The following is a 13,525-nucleotide window of genomic DNA, read 5'->3' as shown; positions in this document are numbered from 1 at the left end:
ATATAAACGATTAACATTATTAATAAGACTGCAACATATGATTCATTCAAACATAAATATGAATTATATATGGATGGGAAAAAAGCAACCATCAGATCATGATTCATGTTCTAGACTTATTTCACGCCTCTTGAAATGAACCCGACAGGGAACGCTCGACATTAACCTCGTCGTGATGTCAGTAGGACAAGTTGGAGGGGGCGGGGCACATTAACTAGCGTCTGTTCCGTTCATCACACACCAGCTAACTGTGAACAGTTCGTGCAGCTCGTGTAGTATGCACATTGTTTTAACTTATCAATAACATTCAAAATAGCAGATATAAATGTGTCTAGAGTTAGATCAGAACCAAAACGCAAGAACGAGAGCAGCAACAACAGAAAAACAAGCACCGAACTCAGACAGTAGCTAGCTAGCTAGTTCCATACGGTTAGCTAGGATTCTCCTCGACCCCGAGAGAAGGAAGCCTTCTCCTACTACCACATAACGTTACTGTTTGAGTCTAATATAAAGCTCGTTAATTTGATTTAAGGTCATAACTAATGTAAGTTAGCTAACTAAGCTGTACATCGTTCTAAATTACTCACTGGGTGCCTATACGTACTTAATGATACCTCACTCAGTAACGCTATGTGTACAAGCTGTTTCATGTATGTGTTGCTGCCATTGCTGTCACTTGTTTGGCTAGCTAACATTCGCAACAACAATAGCTAACGCGTTACTAAGTTCAAGTTGTCCGTTTTGCTAGCTAGTTTACTAGTAAGCTTAACGTTCTTACCATCTATGTCATTGAGCAAAGCCGTGTCAATATCGCTGGGGTCATTTAGGGATATGGTTGGATCCAGATTATCCAGTGACTGATCGTCAAAAGACAAGTTCATTTTTGCTGTCTCGTTATGGTCAGCTAACTCACTGTGGCTAAAAACTTACGATTTCCACTTAAATCGATGTTTGTGTATCTAGCTACATTTGCAATTATTCCAGTGAGATCAACTCTGTTATTGATCTGTCAAATAGTGCCTTCTGTCTTCATATTGATGCCCAAGAGGCACACTTCTCACGCTAAACAGTGCTCATTGAGGATCCACATGCTTAGCCAGCTAGTTACAGAGCGCTTAATGAGTGACACTTGTTCTAGCCAACCCCCGACCACTTGTGAATTCTGACTCCCCCTTCATGGTCTCATACCTTTTTTTTGACTGGCAACTCCAGAACGATATACAGTGTCCATGGTATTTACATTTGTGCATGGCTATTGCAAATAATAAAAAGCTGTGTTTCTTGAAAACTACTATAATGTAGGATGAACACTGTGGGGAAATACATATCAAACGTTAATAAGCTTCTTCAAGTGCCAAATACATCAATTGAACGTGGAAATGTCATGCTTTTAATATTTGTTTTGTTTTGTGGTCTGTACTTATATAATGCATTAATTACGTTTTATAATCGAGAAAACGGCATTGTCCTCTGGAAAACGACAGCATGGCTTAACAGCCAATCAACGCCAAGCAGGGGTGGGCTAACAACTGTTCAAGCTTATGTGGCCCGTAGTGATGACTCTGTCTGTAGAACCAGAGAATTCGACCAATGGGGAACTCGGAAACCGAGTGGGGTGATCTGACATCACGACTTTGGCTCCCGTGGTTACATCATGTATTTCTCCTGGAGTCGTGGAGGGGAAGGGGGAGCTGGCTAAATATATGGAGGGACATAGTACAGTGCCCAGTGCGGCTTCAAAACTTTTAGGGCAAGACGAGATTAACAGGGTTGATTTAACAAAGCTCATGGAAGTCCCCTTTGGTTGGACAATGACATGTAAGCATAAAGTCAACGCAAATATTTCCTTCAAAGAATAAATAACAAAAACACATTATTCAAACCATGGTAATTAAGCAATTAACACAAAGTAATGGCTCTCTAAAAAGACTATTCAATAATCAATAATAACCTTGATCAAATTATCCGATATGTGGTTTGTAGTAGGACATGTGAGCCGTGTGTGAGCTCACCAAAACACAAGCACACACAAAGGGGGCACAACAAAGGTGTGGTACTGGAAAGAAATGGGTCAACGACCGACAGTAGCACAGCTGCAAACTAGTTGTTGAATAGCAAGCAGTGGAGCAGGAGAGATATAGTATATAGGGGCCCGGCCTGCTGTCAGCAGGACTGCCTTTGTTGCCTGGGGCGATTGTTGTCCTGACTGACATGATGCTCTTTTGAATCTGGTAACACACCAGGAGATCAGTGTGCTGCTCAACAGGCAGCCAAAGGAGCAGTCAATTATCAGCATAGATCCAAGAGAGGTCTATGGGTGTGCACTGTATTCAGTCAGGGAGATCCAGGCAGATCTAAACTGAACAAAAATCTAAAATGTTGGTCCCATGTTTCATGAGCTGAAAAAAAAGAAAATGTCCATACACACAAAAAGCTTATTTCTCTCAAATTGTGCACACATTTGTTTACGTCCCTGTTAGTGAGCATTTCTCATTTGCCAAGATAATCCATCTACCTGACAGGTGTGGCATATCAAGATTAAACAGCATGATCATTACACAGGTGCAACTTATGCTGGGGACAATAAATGGCCAGTCTAAAATGTGCAGTTTTATCACACAACACAATGCCACAGATATCTCAAGTTTTGAGGGAGCGTGTAATTGGCATGCTGACTGCAGGAATGTCCACCAGAACTGTTGCCAGAGAATTTAATGTTAATTCCTCTACCATAAACCACCTTAATGTCATTTTAGAGAATTTGGCAATATGTCCAACCGGCCTCACAACCGCAGGCCACGTGTAACCATGCCAGCCCAGGACCTCCACATCCGGCTTCTTCTCCTGCGGGATGGTCTGAGACTAACTACCCGGACAGCTGCTGGAACTGAGTTTGCACAGCTGAAAAAGTTCTGCGCAAACTGTCAGAAATTGTCTCAGGGAAGATCATCTGTGTGCTCGTCATTCTCACCAGGGTCTTGACCTGACTGTAGCTCTGCATCGTAACTGACTTCAGTGGGCAAACGCTCACCCCCGATGGACCCCGGCCCGCTGGAGAAGTGCACTCTTCACAGATGAATCCCGGTTGCAACTTTACCGGGCAGATGGCAGACAGAGGGTATGGCGTCATGTGGGCGAGGGGTTTGCTGATGTCAACGTTGTGAACAGTGCCCCATGGTGGCAGTGGGGTTATGGTATGGGCAGGCATAAGGTAGACAACAAACACAATTGCATTTTAATCAATGGCAATTTGAATGCACAGAGATACCGTGATGAGATCCTGAGGCCATTTATCCGCCGCCATCACGTCATGTTTCAGCATGATAATGCACAGCCCCATGTTGCAAGGTTCTGTACACAATTCCTGGAAGCTGAACATGTCCCAGTTCTTCCATGGCCTGCATACTCACCAGACATGTCACCCATTGAGCACGTTTGGGATGCTCTGGATAGACATGTACAACAGCGTTTTCCAGTTCCCACCAATATCCAGCAACTTCGCACAGCCATTAAAGAGTGGGACAACATTCCACAGGCCAAAATCAACAGCCTGATCAACTCTATGCGAAGGAGATGTGTCTTGGTGCATGAGGCAAATGATGGTCACACCAGATACGGACTGGTTTTCTGATCCACGCCCCTACTTTAAGGTATTTCTATTCCCAGTCATGTGAAATCCATCGATTAGGCCTAATTTATTTACTTAAAAATGGACAGATTTTCTTTTGTGAACTGTAACTCAGTAAAATCGTTGAAATTGTTGCGTGAATACATCTGGAGTGTCTGCATGGACATCAACAGGAAACGATTACCTTGGCATGGGAGGGGAGGTATACAGTGGGGGGAAAAAGTATTTAGTCAGCCACCAATTGTGCAAGTTCTCCCACTTAAAAAGATGAGGCAGGCCTGTAATTTTCATCATAGGTACACTTCAACTATGAAAGACAAAATGAGAAATAAAATCCAGAAAAATCACATTGTAGGATTTTTTATTAATTTATTTGCAAATTATGGTGGAAAATAAGTATTTTGTCACCTACAACCAAGCAAGATTTCTGGCTCTCACAGACCTGTAACTTATTCTTTAAGAGGCTACTCTGTCCTCCACTCGTTACCTGTATTAATGGCACCTGTTTGAACTTATCAGTATAAAAGACACCTGTCCACAACCTCAAACAGTCACACTCCAAACTCGACTATGGCCAAGAACAAAAAGCTGTCAAAGGACACCAAAAAGAGCTGTCAAAGGACACCAGAAGTTTGCTAGAGAGCATTTGGATGATCCAGAAGAAGGGAGAATGGACAGATTTTGGTCAGATGAAACCAAAATATAAATTTTCGGTAAAAACTCAACTCGTCGTGTTTGGAGGACAAAGAATGCTGAGTTGCATCCAAAGAACACCATGCCTACTGTGACGCATGGGGGTGGAAACATCATGCTTTGGGGCTGTTTTTCTGCAAAGGGACCAGGACGACTGATCCGTGTAAAGGAAAGAATGAATGGGGCCATGTATCGTGAGATTTTGATTGAAAACCTCCTTCCATCAGCAAGGGCATTGAAGATGAAACGTGGCTGGGTCTTTCAGCATGACAATGATCCCAAACACACCGCCCGGGCAACAAAGGAGTGGCTTCGTAAGAAGCATTTCAAGGTCCTGGAGTGGCCGAGCCAGTCTCCAGATCTCAACCCCATAGAAAATCTTTGGAGGGAGTTGAAAGTCAGTGTTGCCCAGCAACAGCCCCAAAACATCACTGCTCTTGAGGAGATCTGCATGGAGGAATGGGTCAAAATACCAGCAACAGTGTGTGAAAACCTTGTGAAGATTTACAGAAAACGTTTGACCTCTGTCATTGCCAACAAAGGATATATAACAAAGTATTGAGATAAACTTTTGTTATTGACCAAATACTTATTTTCCACCATAATTTGCAAATACATTCATTAAAAATCCTACAATGTGATTTTCTGGATTTTTATCTTCTCATTTTGTCGTCATAGTTGAAGTGTACCTATAATGACAATTACAGGCCTCTCTCATCTTTTTAAGTTGGAGAACTTGCACAATTGGTGGTGACTAAATATTTTTTTGCACCACTGTATAAGGGGAAAGATTCAGGGCAGGGGAAACATGCAGTGCTATGAATAACATGGTGCAAGAAGTGAGTCTGTTGCATCACTCAGTGGGCCACTACGCCAGGTTGAACTATGAGCTCGTCTTTGCCTGAATTTACCATGCGTGTTCACTATCATATTTCATATACCAACACCATCACAAGGACAAATGTAATACACACAAGAAAATAACCATAAACAAAGTGTTTGTAGAGGTCACACGTTGCTAGTGTTTTATTGGTTAATACGTGCATAATCAGGTCACACAATAGAAAGCTGAAACCAAAGTAATGAATTGCAGAACAGCACAGCCATAGAACACCCACATCATCATACAGGAGGGACAAGAGTTCTCCTGACCATTTAGTCTAGACCGGAACATTTCCTAGTCAGGAAAAACAGCTGTTCCTCAACAGAACACCGGAGGACACCATTTCCAGCTCCCCTATGTCCATACTCAGTGAGCAAAACTGGTTGAAAAAACATTTAACTAGTTTTGCTGTTGAAATTACATATTTCAACCAGTTTGCGGGTAGTGAAGAGATACATTGGGTTACAATGTCCAATAGCTCATTCCTGTTGCAACCCAACAGGTCCACATGTTCCATAGCAACCCAACAGGTCCACATGTTCCATAGCAACCCAACAGGTCCACATGTTCCATAGCAACCCAACAGGTCCACATGTTCCATAGCAACCCAACAGGTCCACATGTTCCATAGCAACCCAACAGGTCCACATGTTCCATAGCAACCCAACAGGTCCACATGTTCCATAGCAACCCAACAGGTCCACATGTTCCATAGCAACCCAACAGGTCCACATGTTCCATAGCAACCCAACAGGTCCACATGTTCCATAGCAACCCAACAGGTCCACATGTTCCATAGCAACCCAACAGGTCCACATGTTCCATAGCAACCCAACAGGTCCACATGTTCCATAGCAACCCAACAGGTCCACATGTTCCATAGCAACCCAACAGGTTCACATGATCCATAGCAACCCAACAGGTCCACATGTTCCATAGCAACCCAACAGGTCGACATGTTCCATAGCAACCCAACAGGTTCACATGATCCATAGCAACCAACAGGTCGACATGTTCCATAGCAACCCAACAGGTCGACACGTTCCATAGTAACCCAACAGGTCGACACGTTCCATAGCAACCCAACAGGTCGACACGTTCCATAGCAACCCAACAGGTTCACATGATCCATAGCAAACCAACAGGTTCACATGATCCATAGCAAACCAACAGGTTCACATGATCCATAGCAAACCAACAGGTTCACATGATCCATAGCAAACCAACAGGTTCACATGATCCATAACAAACCAACAGGTTCACATGATCCATAACAAACCAACAGGTTCACATGATCCATAACAAACCAACAGGTTCACATGATCCATAACAAACCAACAGGTTCACATGATCCATAACAAACCAACAGGTTCACATGATCCATAACAAACCAACAGGTTCACATGATCCATAGCAAACCAACAGGTTCACATGATCCATAGCAAACCAACAGGTTCACATGATCCATAACAAACCAACAGGTTCACATGATCCATAACAAACCAACAGGTTCACATGATCAAACCAACAGGTTCACATGATCCATAACAAACCATAAAACCAACAGGTTCACATGATCCATAACAAACCAACAGGTTCACATGATCCATAACAAACCAACAGGTTCACATGATCCATAACAAACCAACAGGTTCACATGATCCATAACAAACCAACAGGTTCACATGATCCATAACAAACCAACAGGTTCACATGATCCATAACAAACCAACAGGTTCACATGATCCATAACAAACCAACAGGTTCACATGATCCATAACAAACCAACAGGTTCACATGATCCATAACAAACCAACAGGTTCACATGATCCATAACAAACCAACAGGTTCACACAACCATCTGATCGGAGGACAGCGTAAAAGAGTAAGCATATACATAACGCTTTCTGGTTATAAAAAATAAAATAAAAAGTGACACACATAGAAATCAACTGTTTAAAGTGACATGTTATTTTTGTTCAGTAACAAAGAATCTTAGTTCAAACATCTCTATGCTTTGTCCAGCCTTAAGACATAAGAGGAACAGCAACTGTTGATTGTAAAATGTATGCTACTATTTCATAAGAGGTGGAATTAAAGCAACAGAAGACCAACGAGGACAAGAATGAAACAGAGTTAAAGCGCATTAATAACAGTTTATTCTGTTACAGTATTCTCAAACACATTCAAACATTAATGCCCAAGACAAATCATACAAATAATGTACTTGTTTGTAATATCACCCTCTAATATTTATAAATGATTGTTACAAATAATGTTTGATCTGAAAGCAGATGTTTTTAAATAAAATACAGTAAGGTCTTTTTTACTTATTTGAGTATCTCATTTACAGTATAATACACATAACTTTGATAAGTATATAAGGAGACTTGTAAGTAAACACATAGTTCCTATTGAAGTGAAACGTCATGGCGTTTTGTAGTTATTCATTTGGTGTTAATTGTAGAAGCTTTATAAGCATTAACTTTGAAAAGTACTGGCAAAAGAGTTGAAATGAAGAACGATACTCTTTTACCTCAAAGGTCTGTAGCCCATGTTTTCCTGACAACAGGAAGAGAATGGTATGCCCTCATCTAACTCCATTACCTACTGTAGGTAAGCAAAGTAAAATAGAATGTTAACAGGTTAAAAAGGGGCAGTCCCACTAGCAGAGTCACAGCCCACAGCTACCACCCACTGTAACCCTCAAAAATAAAAGACAGGAAGCTTTACCAGACAATTTAGACCACAGTAAAAACACATAAAACACGGTAAAAATAACGTTTTTGGTCATCCTCCCGAAGCACATCCAAACCTATTTCTGTTCCACACATGTATGTGTAAAGAGAGGAGAGCAGGGGAGCTTCCCCAAAGTAGAAAGGATCTGGGAGGAATTAATTTTCCTGCATGACATTACTGTATACAACCAGGAGACCAAACAATACATTAATGAGTTAGCCTTTCAACTTAGCGACCTACACAAAAGCTAATAATTCAGTTGTACTGCAGGTAACTCACATATTTCTGATGTATATACACATATTTATGAAAACATACGTACATGCATGTTTGCAATAACTCTTTTCTGTGAAGTATGCTACCAATACGCCATCATAAATTTACAATTTGATTCGATTTTCAGTGCCATATTTCACCTGCACTATTCCTTTAATTTCCATATCAGGAAAAAGTGTCTGTTTTTCTATTTCCGACTGTCTGTAAAGTGTGCTTTGTAGAGCAGAAAAGGGCTGAAATTTCATAAAGATATAAAATCATATGCAATTAGTCTAAGAAAATGTCTTGTGTCCCATCTTATTAACACAAGGATAAACATACCGAAACGGTCAAGGGTCCAAAAGTGCATAAAGTTCATGAAATTGGTCTCATGGTAGAAGGGGAAGGAAAACATTGAAGAATAGCCCAATATCAGAAGACACCAGTGGAGGCTGCTGAGGGGCTGGAAAGAAGCAAATGGAATGGCATTAAACACATGGAAACCATGTGTTTGATGTTGTTGATACCCTTCCACTTATTCCGCTCCAGCCATTACCACGTTCCCACCCTTCCCAATTAAGGTGCCACCAACCTCCTCTGATAAACAATTACTAAATGAGTTTGTCATTAAAAAGTCTTTGGAAGAACTCAAAATCGCTACACTTAGATAGTGTACAGGTAGTCCCAGAGCGGAACGTCACTGCTGCAACTCATACGGCTGTTGTCGTGGTAGTATTAATCACATTCCATTTGTCACATGCGCAGAATACAACAGACCTTACTGTGAAACGCTTATTTTACAAGCCCTTAACCAACAATGCAGTTTTATGAAAAATAATAGAGTTATGAAAAATATTTACTAAATGAATCAAAGTAAAAAATAAAAGAGCAACAATAAAGTAACAATAACGAGGCTATATACAGGGGGTAACGGTAACGAGTCAATGTATGGTACCGGTACCCCCTGTATATTATCGATCAGAAATATTTGGTGGGTGTTACTTAGGTTCTGATTGAAGACTATTTTGGACCCTTTCCTTCCCTACAGTATGTACACACCACACAGATAACATGGGGGGAAGTTGACAACAGCTTTTCAAAGAGGAAAGCAAATAGAAAAGCTGTGTGACAGATATTTGCTGTGGTGCCATAGGGCTTGAACCTTGACATGGCTGCTTGCAGCTGTATATATTTGTTCCTTCTCCCTTTTGAAATGTGGAGACAGGCAGATACAGGTAAGTCATGTTTGCTATTTGGCCCTGCAGAACTCGTGCCATAATTGAGTAACACTAGCATGGAGTCTGTCAAACAGTAGTCTTTCCTCATGCATTGCCTTTCCCTGTACCAACATTTCCCAACTGTAGAATGGGTAATGAAAGGGTTAAGGAAACCTAAAAAGGAACATGAGTAAATAATACAAAAGAGACAACTACAGAGTGCAGCGCTAGTACATAGTACAGTACAAACCGTTAAAAGAATAAATGCATAAATTATTCATAAGCTACATTTATTAAAATAACAGTCCTCCTCTGTTTGTATAGACTATATGCCTCGGTCTGCTTTTTCAGAAGGATTTTTTCTGTTAACCTTCACACCTTCAGAGGAACATAAAGACAGGGTTTTGTCATGTTATCCTCATCCTCACAATGTTAGGTTATATCCTCCTTAGGGTAGCTATCTGCAGATGAGATACAAGACGACAGACACATCCCACACTGACAGACGGATCAAAACCTCAATAGTAATACATGATGCAACGCGGCTGGGCAGGCAGACAGCAAGCATGGTCCTCTGCAGGAGGAGGATTGGTGTTCAGGTCAGTAGCTACACTGCTGCTTGGCAGGAGTGGCGGATAGGGGATACCTAGGTACTGCAGATGCCTCAGAGAGAGAGGTTTCCTGGGGGAGAGTCTACAAGGCAAAGAGGGCATCCTCCGTCCGTTCAGCCTTCTTGCGGGTGCCGCTGGGGGCGCTGAGAGGGGGACCAGGCTCATCACCAGGGAGCGATGGTAAGGAATCGACCACCTTCGCTCGATCCTCCAGAAACTTATCAAACTCTAGAGGAAGAGGAGAGGAAACCCCTGTTAACAGCAGGACATATAAAAATGGTTAGTCAGTTGTTAACTTTTTGCGTAGTGATCCTCATTGCTGCACCTTCTGGAGAGGCACAGTACTGTATGTTTTTGCCCCACATCAGCAGTGAAACACCTGATTCAGCCAATAAATGTGTTGAAGATCAGTAGATTGGTTGAATCAGGTGTGATGGTACTAAGCTGAGACAAAAGCCTGCAGTACTGCGGCTCTCCAGGAGCAGGATTGAGAATAACAGCACAAAGGCTGCGTTTAAACAGACAGCCCAATTCTGATCTGATTGGTCAAAAGACCAATTAAGTGACAAAAGATCAGAATTAGGCTGCCGGTGTAAACGCAGCCTAATATATCAAGTACTAAAGAGCTGATCAGAGAATTTTGACACACAAATTAGGAAACTGAATCTATGCCACATTTAATGAGAGCTTCTACATGAGACATGCACAGTATCAAGTGTTAGTGCCCTGAATCCATCCATACCTTCACTCGTTACCCCTTCCTCACCATCTAAACCATCGCCTTTCTATTCAGAGGAGAAGAAATGGAAATCAGTGAATCCATAACATTTGTGGGCAAGTCTGCCAGGAGGAGCACACAACCATTGACTCACCAAGATGCCTTACAGTAAATGGACATTGTTAGGCGTCAAAGTCGAAACATTAGTCTTCCCTTCGGTATTGAATAAGTATGGGTTGCAAAATTCTTTCCCAAAATCCCCTTGTTCTCCTTAAATCTCGGAGTAGAATTCACAGATTTCCTGCTTATTCCCTCTTGATTCCAGGAATTTTCCAACAAGGATTTCTTGAAAACCAGGGGATTTTGGGAAAGTTAAGGACATGTTACAACCCTACGTACAAGTTGACTAAGCTACTTACCTTCCTGACCTCTACAGGACACCATTCACAACTCAGGGAGGTCACTCTCACGCAGTGCTTTTGTACTGACATTGAGGTACTTCAAGAACATGTACTTTCCACCACTGTAACGGACCCATGCTTCCACCATACTTCAATAGACCCATCCACTCGTCCATCCAGCTTTTCAGAACCTGTTTACTCTGCTATATCCCTTTAAGGACCTGTGAGTACCTTTCACATTCATCAGGGACAACCACTGTAGCATCACCTGATGTGATATGATACAATACCAATGTCATCTTTAGACAGGCAGGTTTTATTCTTCACTCCAATAGATTCTCTAGATTAGCATTATGGTAGCATGTGAGAGATAGGTCACAGTTATATCACTCTCATCATTGGTGGAAAACCATTAGTCAGATAATGAATGGATGGAAGATGGTCAACTAAAGTTTAGAACACTACATGTGATCTACCTGGTTACGTGAGATGGATAGAAATGTGACTAAAGAAAAAGAAATGAGAGAGAAAAGAGAGGAGAGAGAGAAGAGAGCGAGAGAAATCAAGGTAAAGAAGCTCACCACATCAGCACAGAGCCACTCCTCTATGTCATCCATGACAGAGGACTGCGATACGGGGATCTATGGAGCAAAGCCATGGACAAACCCAGCGGACGGCACAAAGCCACACAATAATAAACCCACCGCCACACCCACCAGACAACACAACAGAACAAGGAAATGACAAAAACAAAAGAAAAACAACAAGAAAAAGATTCACCGGAGGCTCTGAGAGGAAAATGACAAATAACAAAAACAAAGCCATCAAACCAAAACCAAGATCAGAGGAAGAGAACACCAGACACATGGCAGTAGTCCTCAGACAGTCTCTGTGTGTGCAGGTTCCTCTTTCATGTTCAACTCATTGATTTATTATGCATAGGGACAGGATTTCTAGCTGACTACATGATCTGACCAGGAAAAAATAAATAAGAAGAATTGGGTCCCTGGGCATAGGCTATTATCAGTTCATAGGCTATTACCAGTTCATAGGCAGTAACCAGTTCATAGGCTATTACCAGTTCATAGGCAGTAACCAGTTCATAGGCTATTACCAGTTCATAGGCTATTACCAGTTCATAGGCTATTACCAGTTCATAGGCTATTACCAGTTCATAGGCTATTACCAGTTCATAGGCTATTACCAGTTCATAGGCTATTGCCAGTTCATAGGCTATTACCAGTTCATACGCTATTACCAGTTCATAGGCACTAATCAGTTCATAGGCTATTACCAGTTCATAGGGTATTGCCAGTTCATAGGGTATTGCCAGTTCATAGGGTATTGCCAGTTCATAGGGTATTGCCAGTTCATAGGGTATTGCCAGTTCATAGGCTATTACCAGTTCATAGGCAGTAACCAGTTCATAGGCTATTGCCAGTTCATAGGCTATTGCCAGTTCATAGGCTATTGCCAGTTCATAGGCTATTGCCAGTTCATAGGCTATTGCCAGTTCATAGGCTATTGCCAGTTCATAGGCTATTACCAGTTCATAGGCTATTACCAGTTCATAGGCAGTAACCAGTTCATAGGCTATTACCAGTTCATAGACAATAACCAGGGCCCAGAGATTTACCTGGGTCAAATCACATGGTCAGGATTCTGGGAAAACTCTTGTCCCAGACTACTCCCAAGGTATTTATTTTGTCCTCGTTAGTTCTAATGAGTAGGCATGAAACTACCAGCTGATTTGATAGCTACAGTTATGTAACACTGTTAATTAGTCCAGGTCATTAGTCAATTAGCAGATCAGGAAATTCACATGAGTCAATCATTTATTGGAAGGACAACCAGCAAATCACAGGGACCACCGAAGACTGGGAATGAGGACTAATGTCATAATGACACAAGCACACACAGAGCATGAGCAACGCTGGCTGCATGACATCATGCAGTGATAGTGAGAATGGAAAGGAGAAGGTGAGAGGGTGGATGCCATGGTTTGTGTGTCATGTGGAGGTCGGAGTGACTCAGGGTACAGTACCAGCAATCGGGACTGATAGGAGAGGGGTCAATGGTCATGAAGGCTGCCCTAACATTTGCATATATGCACAGGTCTAGGATCAGCTTACACTCCTGGTTTAATGGTTCTGGGTGAAAGTATACCCATATGCACAGATCTAGGATCAGTTCACCTTCCCCAGATCCTAACCTGAACCATTCATTAAAACATCCATATCACGATGTAACTGAATCCTATCCGATCTCTTTCAATCTCCTTTTAGTTGCCGATCACAAAGATCCAAGAGAAGGAGATACTGAGAAGTTACACAGAAGTACACAAACTAGTGGTGTTGAGAGCAGAACACTATGATGGAGA

General features: G+C 41.9%; 2 protein-coding genes and 1 long non-coding RNA gene across 9 annotated transcripts in view; 1 reads left to right on the top strand and 2 right to left on the bottom strand.

Moving 5' to 3' along the window:
* srebf1 (sterol regulatory element binding transcription factor 1) overlaps positions 1–1,124 on the bottom strand; it is a 34,339-nt gene extending 33,215 nt beyond the window's left edge. Inside the window, 1 exon segment of the mRNA XM_052513476.1 lies at positions 779–1,124. Coding sequence (XP_052369436.1) covers positions 779–881 — 103 coding nt within the window. The 5' untranslated portion in view covers positions 882–1,124.
* A 5,150-nt stretch (positions 1,125–6,274) lies between these two features.
* LOC127927315 (uncharacterized) lies at positions 6,275–7,193 on the top strand. Its single transcript, XR_008126908.1, has 3 exons — positions 6,275–6,601; positions 6,658–6,713; positions 6,772–7,193. It is a non-coding gene; the product is annotated as an uncharacterized LOC127927315 (long non-coding RNA).
* A 147-nt stretch (positions 7,194–7,340) lies between these two features.
* Positions 7,341–13,525, bottom strand: part of LOC118371191 (TOM1-like protein 2) — a 46,263-nt gene continuing 40,078 nt past the window's right edge. For 3 of the 7 annotated variants that reach the window (XM_052513470.1, XM_052513466.1, XM_052513468.1), the window contains 3 exons: positions 11,727–11,786; positions 10,769–10,811; positions 7,341–10,278 (listed from right to left, as the gene is read on the bottom strand). In XM_052513470.1, the coding sequence (XP_052369430.1) occupies positions 10,109–10,278; positions 10,769–10,811; positions 11,727–11,786 (273 nt within the window). In that variant the 3' untranslated portion in view covers positions 7,341–10,108. The remainder of the gene's footprint in view (positions 10,279–10,768; positions 10,812–11,726; positions 11,787–13,525) is intronic. The other 4 variants (XM_052513467.1, XM_052513469.1, XM_052513471.1 and 1 more) reach the window with 3 other exon arrangements.

Source organism: Oncorhynchus keta, unplaced genomic scaffold (assembly GCF_023373465.1).
Source record: "Oncorhynchus keta strain PuntledgeMale-10-30-2019 unplaced genomic scaffold, Oket_V2 Un_scaffold_12020_pilon_pilon, whole genome shotgun sequence".
NCBI classification, from domain to species: Eukaryota; Metazoa; Chordata; class Actinopteri; order Salmoniformes; family Salmonidae; genus Oncorhynchus; species Oncorhynchus keta.
The sequence above is the reverse complement of the archived record's forward strand: the minus strand, read 5'-3'. Positions and strand labels throughout refer to the sequence as shown.